This window comes from Dermacentor variabilis, chromosome 5 (assembly GCF_050947875.1).
Source record: "Dermacentor variabilis isolate Ectoservices chromosome 5, ASM5094787v1, whole genome shotgun sequence".
Classification (NCBI taxonomy): domain Eukaryota; kingdom Metazoa; phylum Arthropoda; class Arachnida; order Ixodida; family Ixodidae; genus Dermacentor; species Dermacentor variabilis.
Window position 1 is genome coordinate 40,943,258 of NC_134572.1, and position 17,538 is coordinate 40,960,795.

The following is a 17,538-nucleotide window of genomic DNA, read 5'->3' on the forward strand; positions in this document are numbered from 1 at the left end:
CTACCTCTGTCTTTGAGCAAAGTGGGGAAAAGGCATAGAGTTTCTATGCTCTATGGGAAACGGTGAGGCGGTGAATTTGTGAAAGTGGGTGGACTACCGAACTCCACAACTATGAAACCACCATCATCATCATCATCTTGACCAACCTATTTTTATGTGCACTGCAGCACGGAGGCCTCTATGGAGGCCTCTCCCAGCGATCTCCAATTATTCCTGTCTAGAAGATACTATACTCTAAAGCTTTCAGGTACTAACTACCACCTGACGCCTTTGAATAGGCCATCGGAGGGCTTCGCTGTTTTTAAATTCGTGCTTGACAATGGCTCTCTGGATCCCCGGGTTTTTCAAAAGTATCGCTAAGAAACTCGGGGTCAATTTTTGTACTATTTCCTGGAAGCTACAATACTTCAACAGAGTACTAATATAAGCACTGAATTCGTGGGCTCATAAACTGAGTGCAAAAATTGAAATTAAAAATCTACTGATTTCTACTGATTTTTCGCGAAAAAATCTACTACTATTTTTTAATGTGTCGTGGCAACACTGGCTGAAAGACCGCTGCCGTCGCGGCGCGTACCGTCGTGCGCACGAGCAGTTCCGTACACATGGTGTCGGCTTATCGCTGCTGTGAATTCATTTATAGCAAGCATTTCCTCGCGTTTGTGCGCCTGAATCTAGCGCGTGCAAACCTTACCTGAAGTTCAACTTCGTACGCGACTCACTTCACTTGCAATTGACACCGCGCTAAAGCTTCGCCGCTTATTTCTTGAACTTCGAACACGTTTTCGGTGTTGCATAGGTTGTTGCCTTTACGCAGTGTGCCACCCCTGCAAAAATCTTCGGCGCCCGATATTCGCTGCAAGCCGTGGTACAACAAAACCGAAAGTGGCGGGTTCATATTGTAAACGTGCTTTCCGAAGCAGACGACCGAGCTTGGTACTACCCAGTTGAGGACACAGAGCGCTTTTTAGCACCATTTTCGCAGCGCCCCCTGGGCAATGCAAGAACCCCATACTAAAGCCCCTCCATACACGAGCGTCTCCCCGCAGGCCGGCTGAGGCCGGTGAACAATAGAAGGCAGCATCCACGTGACCCTGCGTTCCCGGATGTTGGTTCCCTAAGTCGGTTTCCAAATGTCCCTATGAGGCCACAGAATACCTAGTGTGTCACGTGATTGGGGAGGCTTCTTCCCTGTATTGCCGCCGGAATCAACAACCCACGTGCATGCAATGACACGGAAACCACGTGTTTCCAAACGCCGCGAGTTCTGCTCGCGGCGTTTCCTGCTCTTGCCTACTCCGCATCGGAATGGCGCAGGTCTGTGATCGAGCTGCCATCGGCGATGACGATCGTCGCTGCGAATTTTGCAGCAAACTATTCACCCAGAGGAAGAACATGCTGCAACACATCAGGAATGTTCACAAAATGGCCGTGGATGTCAAGAAATTGATGAAATGCGACGTATGTGGCACTTCCCTGCCTACAATGGAGAAGTATTCGGAGCACCATATCGCAGCGCACAGCTTCGATGCTGAGTACGTGCACCTGGTGTTCCGGAACGATAAGGGTGAGGAACAGTTTTATTAAGTTTATTCTCATTCATCGTGAGCAAATGATGTTGAAACGCAATATTATATCTCGGACTTTTTTTTAATTTCTTGTTGCGCAGTGTGCCTCTAAAAAGTAGTTGGTTATGCCTTGCGCCTTTGTTTTCTCTCTCTCCATCTGTTTCGCGAAGAGCAGCTTTTGCGCAGGTGCCTAATCTATTTCCTTGGGGCATATTGAAGTTTGTATCCTCGTTAAATATAATTTAATTCTTTGTTTATCCATCTCTAGTTAGTCGTGTGCGCGCTCTCCGCGATGCACTACAACACATACGTTTGGCATGGTCTGCTTTTCTGCACAGCAAGTGGAGTGAAATTTGACGTTTGTACATCTTTTTTTTTTTTTTAAGCGACAAGAGTAAGCTGTTTTGCTTTCTGACGTTGCTTTGTGCCACGTGCGTGCGTGGCCTAGTCTTCGCCTCAATGCACGTCGCAATGCGGCAGAGACGCAGAACCGGGACCACAGTTGAATTTGCGGATGTCGCCGGGATGGTTTCCCAGCGTATTGTGGGCAAGCTCTTTAGCAGTACATTTCATAGAATAGAGCGAAATGTGACGCTCGCGCAACCCCCCCCCCCTTTTTTTTTTACTTAAACAAGAGGAGGAATTTGCTCTGCGTTCTGACGTTGCTCTGCGCTACTTGCGTGCGTGGTGTAGTCTTCGCCTCAGTGCAGGCCGCAATAGGTCCGAATGCAGGCCGACGTAGGTCCAGGACCACACTTGCAATTGCGGCTGTCAGCGGCTTGGTCTCCCGGCGTACTTTGGGAAAATTCTTTAGTAGTACCACAGTCCTTCAATTGAAGGACTCTGGTTGTAGATTTCATAAGGTAGAGCGAAATTTGACGCACGCGCAATCCTTTTTTCTTTAAGAAGAGTGTGTTAGGAGAGGCTACTTGGTAAGACATCTTTTTGTGAACGTAAACTGCGCTTGGGAAAAGACACCAACGTACAAGAAGACAGGAAGAACGCAGACTAGCAACTGGTTTATTGAAATGGCACATAATGCTGCCTCTTCGAACCAGGCGCATGCCCAAGCCAGATCATAACCGCGTGACGATGGAACACTCCCTCGCCAAGCCCCTATGTACAGTAAAAAATCAAGCTCTTATTGAAAAGAAGGAGCTTTTCAAGAAGAAACTGAGGGAAGGGATTCACACTGTTCTGGGGCGTAGCTTGCACCACGTGCTCTCAGTTCGTCTTTGTCTTATTGTAACAGCATTGCTGTGAATGTACAGTCTTATTCAATATTGAGGAAGGAGTGAGCATAGATCATGCTTAAGTTTCATATTTGTTTCTTATTAAAACAAAACTAATATGATAAATTTTTTGAAGTTATGGTGCACCGCGTTTGAAATTCAATTTCAACAGAAACTTAAGCAATATCAAGGATGACCTCATGACACGGTCGAATTGAAGGTGAGGGAGTAAAATAAATGCTACATTAGCCCATGTCCAAGACCTTCAATGTGATTATTTTTGTTTGTATCTCTCTCCCCAAGGTACTTGTCACTATCTAATGTTATTTTGTGCGTTTATTACAGAATTTCATGAATGGAAAGCAGAAGAAGAGAGTAGCCAGAACTGCTGGGTCATTTTGCGCACGGGCTCCGAAAAGCTGGCCAGTGGAGGGACAAGGATCCACTATCACTGTAATAGATCAGGCGAGGCAAGGAAAAAGGAAGGTCATAGTGACCGTCGGGAGAAAAGTCAGGGGAGCTGTAGGTCCGGTAAGATATGTCTTTCATTTATTACCGTCACAATGGACAATACTCAGAGTCCGACACCTGAAGGCACCACCATAAAAGTCAGGTATCAAAGAAACCATTACGGTCATAAGCCAGAAATTCAGCACTTGAGAATGAGCGACAAGGAAAAGGCCAGCGTAGCAGAGAACCTAGAAAGGGGTGTGCCCATGAAAACCATTCTAAAGCGAGTAAGAACATCTGTGGCATCCAAGCTGAGGCCAGTGCACTTGGCAGAGTGCTCAACCCTGCATAACATCAAACAGCAGTTTAACATTGCTGCTCCATAACATTGTCACACTAATGACGCTATCAGTGTAGACACGTGGGTGCTTGTGATGAAAGAAAAAGGTGAAACACTTGTCCGCCTGTACAAGGCACAAGGTGCAGTGGACCCAAGTGGTACATTTCCTTCAGCAGACTTTGCTCTTGTTCTGATGACAGAGCCTCAGAAGGAGCTACTAGAAAAATTGGGCCCTGCAGGTACTGTATGTCTTGAATCCACACATGGAACTACAGAGTACCAGTTTGAGCTGACCACTCTTCTGGTGCTAGATAAAGTAGGATCAGGTGTAGCTATAGCTTATTTCATCTGCAACCGGATGAACGAGCAAACTTTGACAGCATTCTTCAAATATCTGGAGTCAGCCATGGCCAAAAAAGTGGCTGCTAAGACATTGATATCTGATGATGCGTCGCAATTCTACAAAGCATGGTCCATGGTCATGGGTGCTGCACAACAGAAACTTCTCTGTGCCTGGCATGTGGAAAACAATTGGCGTAAGAAGATACTCGAGTGTGTAGAGAAACAGCTAAGGCCACATGTTTACCATAGTGTGTGGCTACTCTTAGAGTTCCTCGCGGAAAAGGCATTTGAAGATTATTTTAAGCAATTCCTTTCTAGTGAGGAAGAAAAACTGAGGGACTTCCTGAAGTACTTCAATGACCACTATGCAGTTAGGCCGCAAGAGTGGGCCTATTGCTTTAGGACTAGAGCAGCTGTCAACACTAACATGCACGTTGAGAGCAAGCACAGGACGTTAAAGCATACTATGCTGGAGAGAAAACAGAATAAGCATGGTGACAAACTAATTTCTGTCCTCATGGACTTGACAAATCATTTTTTAATGAAAAGGGCTATCCAGATGATGAAAGGCGCAAAGGGTAAGAAGCTGAGCAGAATTCAGAAGAACTACAGGTCTGGCAGTGAAATGGCAGCTTGTGCCAAATTAAATGAAGATGGCATATGGGCTGTGCCATCTCAGTCTATTAAAGGGCTCTCATATAAAGTGTCAAAAGTGGGAGATGGTGCTTGCTGTCCTTTGAGGTGCAAGGAATGCGCAGTGTGTGTGCATACTTATATGTGCACTTGCTATGACCATCTTATACACTTTACAGTGTGCAAGCACATTCACTTTGTGGTCAACGCTAATCCAACTAGCAGCAACAAGGCCCATGAGAGCTCACCCGAAGAAGCATGTGAGGCAAGTCGGGCATTGCACATTGTACAGAGTATAACAAAGCTGGAAGCAGCCAAAGCAGTGTCCAGCTCAGCACTCTTAAGAGCAAAAATGGACTCAGTCAGACAGGAAATATCAGATGGTGAAGTCTCTGAGGGTGTGGCTGAGAAGGCAAACAATTTGTTTGAGCCAGTTTTCATGCTTGTTGAAAGTGAAAGTGACCCAAAAAGAAAGATGCCAGACCATTCAAATAAACCAGCCAACAAAAAAGTTGTGCGCCTGTTAAGGTTTCACTCTACAAAAAACCCTAGATTGTGGCAGCCATCATCTAGCCTTTCAAGGCCCACTGAAGCTCAAAAGGAAGTCCTTAAATAACAGCTTAGGGACAGCAACATAGAAACTGAAGAGATAACCACGTCAGCAGGGCACGATTACTGGTAACAAGCCTCCAGTGCAGTTAGGAAGAGCGAAGTGGTGCAGTAGTGCTGTGCTGTCATGCCTTATTGAAGCAGGTTGAGGGCTCGCATGTTAACAAATCATGACATGTGGTCTCTGATGATTAGCCCGTCTGTTTTTGTCTGTGGTGTGCAGCCATATGTCACAGCTGGATGGTATGTGTGTTAGAGCACGAGAGAGGCCACCATGCTTGTTGTATGAGCTGCTGGTAAGTGTTCTGTGAAAATAGGTACAAACCCAGTGGTCATCTCTGGTATGTGGCAGCTGTTGGATGGTAGTGTGTTAGAGCACGCCTCCATGCTTGTCATATGAACCGTTGGTAAGTATGTCTGTACATAGATGTAAGGAAGTGCATTGGATGGTGTGTAGTGCTTCAGTGTGCAAAAGCCTCCAATGTGTTTTGCTACTTATAAATTTGCGTAAACACTCAGTAGCGCAGTAGTTATGATGTTGCATTGCTGAGCTCGAGCTTGCGGGTTCAATCCCAGCAAAGGTGGCTGCATTTCAGTGGTGGTGAAATGAAAAAAAAAAAAAGTGTGTAGTTGAATTTAAGTGCACATCACAAAACCCAAGGTGGTCAAAAATAATACTGAGTCCCACACTGTGGCATGCCTCATAATTCGATCTAGATTTTGTGTTCCATGTGATGTTCTTATTGCCCATTTGAATAAACTTTTATTTTTCAGATTACCAAAATAGAGGGCATATGCAATGGTATTGTGTGCAGTCTGGATAAGTTGCTCTGGTCATGAGCACTCAATTAAAACTTCTGCATATTTAGCTGCAGCCGACAGTGTCATAATGATTGTAAAGACTATGCAGAAAGCTTTAGGCCACCCTACATATCAGATCAGTTTTATATTGCATCCCTTATGGTGCATCTCTTACTTGAGTAGGCATAATAACAATTGGCAATGCTTCCTTACACATTTAATGTTTTTCTTTCTTTCTTTTGGAAGAGTAACCTTGGAAGAATAATCTACAACAGTGCTCCTACCTTCTCTATCCCCATTTCTTTTCTACACTTCAACTTCATTCTACGCACTATCTTATTCTCCTCTTCATCCTACATTGAGGGTGTGGGAAAGTGAGCTAAAGGTGCATAAAGATTGCTGTGCCGAACTTAATTGCGGCACTGACGAAGACAAATCTTTGTCAAAAGGTTCACTCCAGCTACATTCTCCCTCCAAACACTGTTTATCACTTCAAGCCTTCATATTCCTGTGAGCTTTTGTCTTGTTTAACAGTTGTAACAGTCATACTATTTATTACTATCAATAGCCAGCATACATTTAGCACTGCAAAGGGCTGCTTAGAAGACGTGCGAGTTTCTACTTCCCTTATGATAAATACTACAGACATTCAGTCTCTATTTTATGAAAATCTTTCAAACATTGCCAGTGATGACCACCATATGGGTTAATGTCGGCATGGGACGGAGGCTTTCCCGCAAAAAGAACAGTTATGTTTTGCTCATATCATGTGACTGGCAGTTTCTGCTGTAATTTTTGCACTTGTCAACTGCACTGTGAAGAGTTCATTTCTGTGAATATGTGCTGGGCTGATTCTTCTTGTTCACGCATTTCAGATCTTGTACTATGAGATGAGGAGGTGTAAAATAAAAACACAGTGTAGATTTCACAATGCCTTTAAGAAACCACGCAAAGCTTGGAGATGAAGCATTACATGCAACTTGAACCAAGTGTCTGGACACAGTGAGTGAAAGTTGTTTTGTTATGAGCGAGGGTGTCGGTGTTACTTGTAAGTACTTTAAATAAAAGTTTGTTTCAAAACAGTGGCTCAACTCTGTGTTCCCCCGGTAAAAAACAAAACCATTGGGATTTCCAATTCGCTTTTTAAACATAATTGACCTATATGAATAAAAAAAAAACTTGAGGAATCAAGATATAAGCTTACCATACCATGGAAACACTTGAAACTCCTTTTGAGAAGCTTACTCATACACGAACACACTATAGCAATTATTTTCAATCATATACTCACAATTTGCCGCGTCACCACGTCAAGTTTCAAGGCAGATTTTTTTTAGACTCGAAGCTATATGCTTAATTCTATCCATTGTTTACTGCATTGCATTTGATTTTCTATAACAAATAAAATTGAATTCTCCATTGATTGCGCCGACGCTCACGTTATAATTACATGCTATTATTATTGACTAGTCATATATATTCTTGGGGGGTGGGGGGCTGCACTGGTGGCGTTCTACGAATTTGCGCCGCGTGTTTGTGCGGGTAAGCTTAAGCGCAAAATTTTTTTAGCGCGTTATGAAAACAATGCACTGCGGGTATTTTAATTAATGCAACGAGCTGTATGAAATATCGGTCAAGGGGTTGGAAACGTCGTTATAGAGAATCCCGACGATTTTCTTTTGCGTGTGTGTACTTGGAATTGATGCAGTTTTCTTTATTTATTTTGGCTACATTGCGCCAATTGCGCTTCCATAGAATAAGGAAACGCGCTTCCACGCGCTTGCCGACTCGATCGCAAGGGGACAGCCTGATCAACATCAATATCAGCAGCAATGGCGGATTTGCGCTTGCCATGGCGCTTGCAAAGTTTTCAATAGTTTTCGCCTTTTAAGTGATGCTTTTGCTATTTTAACGTGTGGAGGTTCATTGTACGTCTGTTTTTTCAAGTTTGGCATGTGTTTTAACACATGTGAAGGTGTAGTCTTTTCTTCTTCAGCGGATATTTGTACAAGACCCTGTTCACCGTCTATCAGGTAAGATGTGTACGTATGCTACACGCAATCGTAGTGCTTCACTAAGCCACAGTGCACTACAAAGTTAAGCATGAGCGGTACACAAAATTCACAAGTTCTTAGTATTGTCAAGAACAACCATTGCTTGGTGAAGTTCTCACAGGCGTTGTAGAAGTTGTTGGGCGCGGCAGTGCTGAACGTAGCGTTAGCGGCTTAAATCGTGTTTTTTACTAGTAACAACGTGTCACTATTTCATATTATTGGCGGCGTCTCCAGGACACCAAATCGATAACGGGGACACCAGAGCTAGAACGCGGACTGGTCTATGGGTTGGGGCTCGCCGAGGCCTGCGCGTGCTAGTAGTATATCTATGATGTCTGTAGGCTGTGTGTAAGTCGTACTTTCCGAATTTTCTGACGCATTTTAAGATCAGCTGTCCGCTTTCGCGGACAAGGCTGGAGTCAGGGTGGTCCGTGAGTTGGAGCAACATAACCTGCTTCCAGTTTAGGACCGCCCTGCTTCCAGTTATGATCCCTCCGCTGCCCCTTAGGTACCCTGCCGCCTCCTTGATTATATTCTAATGCTCTCCTGAGGCCTCTGTTTGCCGGTTACATGTGCCCTCCTGGAGCAGTACTCACTACAACACCAGTCAGAACCTTGCCCATTGGTTTACCTATGTGTGGCCGCAAATATCTGAAACTTAATGCCAGTGCAACAGGTTTGTTGGCGAGGGTGTCAGATCGTTGCTTTGTGTTGAATCGGCCTTTTCTCAATTCTTAAGAATTTAATTGGAATGCACCTGACCAGTGCTGCTCTGTGGTGCTTGCCACCAGTCCCTTGGACAGGGAAGACATATGAGAATCCCTGTGCATACACTTTATATGCAGTGGTGTGACCGCTTCCTTTGGGAAACTACCACGTTAGCGATATTGTGAGCGCAATGTGACTTTCCTTCATCTTCCTCATCCGTACGTAGTGTGTGTCGCTTCTTCCTCGCCATAGCTCTAGCTCGGCAAGAATAAAGCGGTTCCTTAGAAGTGGTGGAGGTGCTGGGGTTCTGCATACCAAGGACGTATAAGGTAACAGTGTTTGCGCCTTTAATATGTCGCATTCGATCATTTTGAGACGTGGTGGTGTTCATGCGTCAGCACAGTGCAAGGACATCCACAATGTAAGAGGTACATGATTCTCGAATTTTATACTCTCTCCGGGCTTTTCTCGCGACCTAAGCACAAGTAGTGGGAGCATCAAAAAACTGACAAAGCTGGTGCATGAATGTTGCCCAGTCAAAAAGATCTGGCTCTTGGATCAAAGCCAATTTTTTTTTTACATTGTAGAGGCAGACGGGCATGCTGTGAAGTTTCTAAGAACTGTCCCACCATTGCTGACTCTGTTGTACATTTATCAAACCACTTGATTCTCACCAAGCTCAAGTTATGGTGACAAAGATGCGCCACGTGCTTTACAGTCACATATTGCACTCGCAATTCATCTGTTATGCCAGTTTGCCGAAATGAGCATGCACAGCAGTGACGAATTCACTATGCATGCACAGGGATTTGCCTTTCCTGTCCTATGGGCTGTTGGCAGGTACGCTCGTCAGGTACACCTCAGGTTTCAGTATGTTTGCATTCGGTTGCATGAATATGGAGGGAGTGTGTTCGCTGTAATCAGTACTACACATTTTGCTAATGTAGGCTTGAGTGGCTTTCCCATGACTCCACTAAATAGTCGGAATACTTCCATGTATGATAGAATGATGAGCATTTTGACCTCCAGACATGCAGCAGTCTTTACACCACTGCAAGGCAGAAGCAGCCTTCTCACCATGTTCACGCTCAAATAAATCTCGTTAAGGCATTTTATGGGCCCGCCAAACCGCCTGCACCACCTGAATGATGTCACTTGTTGTTGCACCTGGCTGTTCATTTCATTTGGCATCCTCTGTTCGCACATATTCGTTTCCAATAATTCAGGAAAATTGCAGGGCTGGTTTGCAATCTTTCCTGTTTTCTTTATTTTTCTTTATGGCCTTGTAAAACTGAGAAACGATAATGAAAAAAAGAAACAAAGGCTGCCTTCCTGTTCACCAGTGAAAGTATTGTTGCTTAGAAAGAGGCGCAGAAAAAGATGTATATGCATGCCGGACAGCCTGCACAAGGTTTTATCTTTGTCTCTTCAAACATGGCGTACCTGCTTGGGGTCAGTGGAATCGCTGTTCTGTAGCATTACCCCTGGCAGCGGAAGCGCTGTCCCAGAGCTCTAAAGAGAGTCATCGGAAACACAGTGCTAAACCTTCATCCTTGAAATGTGAAGGACGTCACTGGACAGGACGAGAGATGACAAGGTGAGTCTGATTGGGGCAATATTGTGGTGACGGGTGCCACCTGGTTGAGCGCACAGTATGGTCCCCTGTCCTGAGAAAAGCTTTTCTGGGAGCCCTACACAGTGGAAAGGGGACCAGAGAAGTACAAGCGCACCAGGGGAGAAATGAAAGTCGCATTGTGAAGCATGGTACTGTCATTTCTGGTTGCTTCATGACGCAGTAATGATAGTCGCAGCACAATATCTTCAATTTATTCTGGCAACTCACGATATGTAAGTGAATGCTGCTCACTCTGATCATGTGGCTGCGTTTCAGTGCTTGGATATCTAAGGCCACGTTGCAAAATGCACAAGAGATTTATCGACTTCGTATACACAGAAAATACAAGAACAGTTCTAATAGCACTGAAAAGACAGAGCATTCATGGCGTCGTTCAAGCTCAGTGTCCTTGAGCGTGCGCAAGAACTAGTCTAACTGATGTTATGACTGGCCTGTGTGGTCAACGATTTGTGTCGCGGCGCCAAAGCAACAGTGAAAGGCTGGACCTTTTAAATACGCCGAACCGCCTGCAACCGTTGGAAAACGCCTAGGAGGCCCTAATAGCAAAAAGACCTTATCATTTGTACAGGCATTTTCACCTTCTTACCCACGGCTTGCACAACACCCTGATGTCTGCGTAGTCTCCACAGTGCTGTCTCCCTTCAGCAAGTGGGACGGTTAAGCTTCGTGTGTGCATTCGCTCTTTCTCTTCGTCCTCGGCAGGGAAGGTGCCAGCGTTCTGTGTGTGTGTGTGTGTGTGTGTGTGTGTGTGTGTGTGTGTGTGTGTGTGTGTGTGTGCGCGCGCACCTCAGTGCCTTTCCTTCTGCTGAGCCAGTGGGGGTTAGAAAATTTGTTGAACACTTCCATGTATCGAGCGGTGGCCGCCAGCGTAGAAAGTGTTTTCTCTCTCCTTCTTTTGAGCAAGGGTATTCCAAACACTATAAAGGACGTCTTCGCCAATGGAATTGAGCCTTCAGTTTTTGATCAAACTAGCATGTCTGTCGCTCTCCATCAGGAAACTTGCAGAGTTGACCACTCCGTAACAATGTGAAGTAAACATTCATTGTTACTCGTTGCCTTGTTGCCGTATCTCCTGCCTGGCCCCCTGAGGACTCACGAGCCGCTGCAAAATGCAGTCAGCGGCACGATCCTGAGCACCTGGGTGCACAGTTTGTAAGAATTGGTGCCAGCGGTTCGATCTGACAACCGATGGTAAGCTCCAGACCACCAAGCCCACGCTACTTCCACAGTCTTGGGTTTCCATCTTTAATACGGAGCAGCAGCAAAAAAAGAATTGACAGCTGTGAATAAGGTATGCGGATGTGGGCTGCTTCCCTTGAACTTCCTGAAGGCAAATGCCTTCAGGAAGTTCAGTCGCACTTTGTTATTTGAAAAGGCGTCTCACCAAGATTAGAAGTTGCAAACCGACAAGTGCAATGCATAGATCACACACTAACAATCCTGTCTCCAAATTATCAAAATGATGCACAGTGGGAATACAGCTGAAATTTTAAACAAATGCCATCATGGTCGCAATGAAGCCCTGCTTCAGCCAGAGTCAAGGTTACATGCACAAATGTCTCTATGTAAAACGTGCTGCCTGCAATATCACCAACCATGGCACGTGACTTTCGTAAGCCAAACAATGTTAAATGCCATCCCTGGATGTGTGCCCCACAGCAAAAAAGGAAGAGAAGAAAAAAAGGAAAGAAAAGACGGGGCTTGTCATGCGAGTGTGACGTGAACCCTTGGCTCCGTCATGGGGGAAGATGAAGAAGGAAGATCACTTGGAGGCAAAGGGGTTGAGTGCTGTTGCTTTTAGCACTCGCCTCCTGGCAGCGTGAAAATGCAACATTTCAATTTCTTCCATTTCCTTTAATAATGAACTAATTAGAAATATTTGTTTGAGAAAATGCTCCCTTGACGGCTTCCAACGTACCAATGTACCTATAACTAATATTTGCCATGGTGCTTAATGAGAGGGGCTTTTTCAGCCCAAATTAGATCCTGCAGACTATAGTACTGTATGGAAAATATGGTACATGGAACTGTAAAATTTAATTTTCCACAGCAATTTCTACCTGTGCAGTTGGAGTTGGCTTTGTCACAGCATAGATGTGAGGACCGTGAAACAACCTTTATTCCCTAAAGATCCTGTCCTGTAGTATATTTGAGCATTTACATAAAGGCATGGAGACCCTCAGTGTGTTGCAAACTAAGTGGCGGCATATAGGTGGTGTGTGCTGCCTGTAGGGATGCCACTGTAAGCCATCTATGTATTGGCGGATTTCTGAATTGTGGATGGGAGAAGGCTCATGGCTGTTCTGCCTTTGCACCAAGCACTGCAGAGCACAGTGCTGCAATTTTCTCTTTGTGCAGTTGGAAGAAAATTATTCCTGCAGTGGCAGCGACTACACAGAAAATGCACCCTACAAGAGTGGACAGAGTTTCAACGTGATTGTGGTTTGAAATGGTCCGGCCCCTGTGTATACAAGCACCGATTTTCCCAGACAAGTGTGACAGTGCCTGGCTTTGAATGCAGTGTGCTGCTTCATAAATATTGCAGTTGCCCAGCGCTAAGCTGCCTGGATTATGTGGTTGCCATAATGACTTCTCTGTACCCGTGGGACAAATATTTGCACTCAAAATAGCGACAGAAGCCATGCATTTCCTGCTGACATAGAATTAGGTTCCACAATGTCATCTGATGCATACACATGCTGTGGTGTGGTTGGTGTGGCCATGCTCTTTTTTCCTCCCTTCAAATATGCTGGTGAACTGCCACTAGTTACAGATGTCTGCAAGGAGTGCGCACTGTGTGAGTGCTGCACATGAATTGAAATTACGACCACCACAGTGATGATAAAGAACACATTGAAAAGTAATCTGACAACACTTATTAAGACTGTCTACAAGTTTTCTGTGAGAGATTTCCTCAGGGTTGACAAAAACCATCTTAGGGATCATTTAATGGGGTGTTACCGCCCGCATTATGAGGTGAAAGAAAAGGAAGCCATTAGGATTTCTCTGGTGGTGCAAGGTGCTCTAATAGATGGCTTTGAATTGCAATAGACATAAATATTATCATTCTATCTGTCTGGGCACAACTTCTTCGCCAACCTCTCTGTCATCTCTGTAGCACATTAATCTGGGATAGTAACTCACTCTGACGCAGGAGATGAAAGTGCATGCCAGGCATGCTGACCACACTGACTTGGAGAGTGCCACTTTCTTAAATGTGGCAAAAGTCTGTGTTTTGGGCGAAATAAGAGCTCATAGGCAATTTTCATCTGTGATAAACAGAAATAAGTGCTGCCAGTGGTCAGACATCATTGAGGTCGAGCTTCTCAAGCAAGTGGATGCCATCGAGAACACCAAAAAAGCCAGTGATAGCCATTGTGAAGCAGATTCAGATGGTAAGGTCCAGCCGGGGTTTCTCTGCACAAGGTCACCAAGTGGAATTCCTAAGTAACGGATATTTTTTCCCCTAAACTGCTACTCTAGAGTGGCCGGAACATGCACCGTTCGATCCAAGCATGCAGCTGTTATCAAAGTTTAGTTTAGTCAATTATTGAGGCTTAAGATGGTTTTAATGAATGTACATTAGGAAACAATTGTAAAAGAATGTAAAAAAATTTGAACTGTGTTGACTCTTTGGTGGCATACTGTTGCTAATCCTGAAGTTACGTCCTCAAATGACTTATGCTCCAGGTATTTGAGCAAAACTATGGATGTGGAGATATGAATTTTTCAATTTCAAAGCTAATTTGAATAATGAAACCTAAGTGCGAAGCGAATATTTTTCGAATATGAATACTACTGGTATTGCAAAAATCCATTTTTTTTCACCAACCAGAGGTGCAAAATAGTTTACTGCATAGCAAATAATGTACAGGGATATTATGCTTCGTGGCTAACAAAATTCTCTAATACAACACTTTTGTTTGACAATGTCATAACTGTAGTTACTTAATGTTTCATGAAGCAAGGACAACAGCTCAACATGTTCAAAGAGCAGGGACACCTAGTGCATGTCACCATCGATTCAGACATCGAAAAGAGCTGCTTAGAGTGTCTGGTATCAGCAGGTCGCTCTTCACAAGCCGAGCCAACAGTGGGCACCACGCTTACGCCATCACTCAAACGGATCTTCTTTTTGGCCCAAAATTTCATCATGCAAATATCTTTGAACCTGCGATTGTGGCAGTGAAAATTTCTGCCACGAGTGAAAATTTCTGCTGGGTGATAAGCTAATCAGTCTTTCCGCAGTGCTGATGTGGAAGTGGCCCGTTCAGAAGCTTTTGTTGTTGAACGCATACTTGGGTTCCTTGGTGTTGAAATTATCCTTCCTTTCTCTAAATCAAAGGGCGAGATCTTGCATTCTGAATGTTTGCTTGCGCTCTCATTATTCGCCTTCACCGTGCTTTCGTCAGCGGTCGTCTGCTTGGTGAAGCGGGAGCGCCTATTGAACACTGCCTACTCACTGATGTAGAAGGTGAAGCAAACAGTCAGAAAGCTAGAAGCTTGCGCAATCTCATCCCAGGTTTTCAATCCAGTTTGACATTGAAGCATCCTGGTAGTATTAAAGTACTTGAGAATGAGGTTCCAGAAGCATTGCCAAGTTTGCCACTTGGTGAAATTTGTAGTTTGGAAACAATTTAGGCTCTTAGCGAGATTAGCAGTGAACAGAGGTTTTCACATGGCGATTGGTGTTGTCCAAATGCATGAAGAGGTCACAGTACGAGTACTTAAGCTGATAGTGTCGGGTAACCATAAGCACCAGCAGGGGCCCCGTGACAGTGTCCCCTTTAACTTCAGATATGCTTCACTGCATGATGCTAAATATGCTTCGCCGCATAACACGACTCTGCTGCTGTGAAGGTGACTTAAACCGACAACAGCCGAGAAGGTGCAAATAGCACTGCGCCGCCTGGTTCTTGCTGTTGGCCTTTTCTTCTTTTCACAGTGTCCTTACTGTAAGTGCACTCCAGAATTACAATGCAGGAATATGCATGTGTGCACAAGCTTTCATTCAAGAGTAACTCATGACCATAAGTTACGTCATCATGGTTTCGTACCATGTCACGGCATCATAAGCGAGACATAATAAAGGGGGCCTCAAAGGCTGCGGGAGAGACTAATCTTTTGTGCGAGATTGTGCTATCCTTGCTGCACGCAGTGCAATATTATGACTCTCATGTCTATGGTGGCATTGTCGATTATGAATGTTTCCTTACTGCGTTAAAAAAATGTGTAGTGCATCTTTCAGATAATAATGGCATTATAGCTTCAGAGTTGTTCAAGTTTGGGGTACTTGTTCACTAAAAGTACACTATTAGAAAAGCTTTAGAATGTCTAGGTCATAATTGCATTGGAAGAACTGTAAGTCTTCCTACACATAGCAATTGGTAGCTTACTGTACGATGTTGAAGGTGGTTTTTATTCATAGGCCCTACGCAGAGAGCAGCAACACAATGCCTGGCATGTGACCAGGGTTCGTAACAGTGTTTGCATTTCCAGTGCTCGTAACTGATTCCAGTCTTAATGCATAAATTTGCTTTATGAATTCTTTGTAGACAGAAGGTGCTTGAATATTGGTTGCATGAAATGCTCCAATGCACACTGTTACGTGCAGGGTGTCTTTTATTACCATACAGATTTTCTTGTTTTAAAGTTATGAGCGCGGCAAATGTGGCATTCTTGCAGAGGAATTCCTCTATTTTGGAACTCCACAAATTTGGAGGCAGTCACATTTTAATGCACTCTCATTTCTTACAAATCTTGAAAGTTGCACCTAATTCAAGATATTCATCATTGAATTTTACTGGTAAATCGAGGCAATATTGGAACAGAAAAGAAAAGAAGGCGCAGAAAAGAAGGTCCCGCTATCTCATCAGATGGAAACATCTTGGCCAGTCATTGTAGCTGCTGATACGACACACTCTGCCTGGCAAGCATGTGCGTCAGTGTGCCATGTCAGGCTATCATTTAAGCTTTGTCCCACACTTCTTGACAGGGCACTGCCGCCTGATGTGGAGGAGGATGCACCAAGTTTTGATTGTACTCAATTGAGCGCGATAATCAATATTTCAGAATAAGTGCAATTTTCGAGATTTAGAAAAAGAAAGGGTGTGCGTTCACATGCGACTGCCTCCAAATATGCCATTTAGAAGGCTGCCGCCAAGTTACTAATAAAAAAGTGACTGAATTTTTCAAAATTAATTTTCTGAAACTCGCATTAGCAGCAAAGTGTGTCCACCTCACCTAGAAACTCCTTTGCAAAAACGCCGGGCTCTCCGTGCTCAAAACTTTTTGCTAAATATCAGCATGGTTAAAAAAAAAACTAGATATGCATAATTGTTAATGTATGAAAATTGTACACTATTACTTTTCAAAATTTTTGTCCTTCTATGCAACACCAGAAAAATTGGAAATAGAAGCTTCAGGTGACCTATCTGATGTGCAAGTTGCATGGCCATATTATTGTTTTAATTTTTCGCTATCACCTTTTACTGTGATGTCGCCACTGCAGCAGCTCGATGGCTGTGGCTTTTCATTCCAGGTCACAAAGCTGCACCCAGGTAGAGGCAGAATTCAAAAACGCTTGTGTACTTAAGTATAGCTGCACATTACAGAAGCCGAGGCCCTCAAGATTTATCCATAGCCCTCGAGTTCCATATTTTTTATTGGGATTGAAGAGTAATGTTTGTGCTGTATCCCTCTATTTCAGACTAAATAATGTGCATGCAAAATTATATCTTCATTACTTTACACCATAGCACCAATATCTGTTGTGCGTTGATTTTCTGATGTCCTTGCATTTGCTATAGCAAGGATTTTTAAAAATCAGCCACAAAAGAAAAAAATTAATGGTCAAGGAACCAAGTGGTGTGTAGCAGCTCCCTTCTTTTTTTACTCGGCCGCAAGTTTTGCACTCGTGTGTTAGCAACACTGTTTCGCCAATTGTGTACTTCAAAAGAAGTGTTACCTTTCTGCTTTGGAACTTTGTGGTTTTGTTCTGCCAGCTGCTTGACCAAAACAAGCAAAATGTACTTTGGATATTCCACAAATTCATTCTGTATGCATTTGGTACAATAAAATTTGTTTCAAGAATGGACAAATGCAGTGATGGTTAATTGAAAACTGCAACATGCCAATTTTAGTTTCATGCTTCATTTTCTCAGCC

At 44.0% G+C, this 17,538-nt stretch overlaps 1 protein-coding gene and 1 long non-coding RNA gene across 3 annotated transcripts; both read left to right on the plus strand.

Moving 5' to 3' along the window:
• Window positions 1–1,270: 1,270 nt before the first annotated feature.
• On the plus strand, window positions 1,271–7,042 carry LOC142582454 (uncharacterized). 2 transcript variants are annotated; one of them, XM_075692200.1, is made up of 2 exons: window positions 1,271–1,567; window positions 3,146–7,042. In XM_075692200.1, exons 1-2 carry the CDS (start codon window positions 1,309–1,311, stop codon window positions 3,634–3,636), a joined length of 750 nt encoding a protein of 249 aa, XP_075548315.1. In that variant the 5' UTR covers window positions 1,271–1,308; the 3' UTR covers window positions 3,637–7,042. The 2 variants fall into 2 exon arrangements, with proteins under 2 accessions (XP_075548315.1, XP_075548314.1); XM_075692199.1 differs by having other exon boundaries at window positions 1,272–1,567.
• Window positions 7,043–7,685: 643 nt separating this feature from the next.
• LOC142582455 (uncharacterized) lies at window positions 7,686–17,473 on the plus strand. Its single transcript, XR_012828439.1, has 2 exons — window positions 7,686–8,008; window positions 11,463–17,473. It is a non-coding gene; the product is annotated as an uncharacterized LOC142582455 (long non-coding RNA).
• The last annotated feature ends 65 nt before the right edge of the window (window positions 17,474–17,538 follow it).

Bases quoted from the DNA above. Each gene is read 5' to 3' on its own strand.
- LOC142582454 (XM_075692199.1), top strand. From the start codon at position 3,685: ATGAAAGAAAAAGGTGAAACACTTGTCCGCCTGTACAAGGCACAAGGT.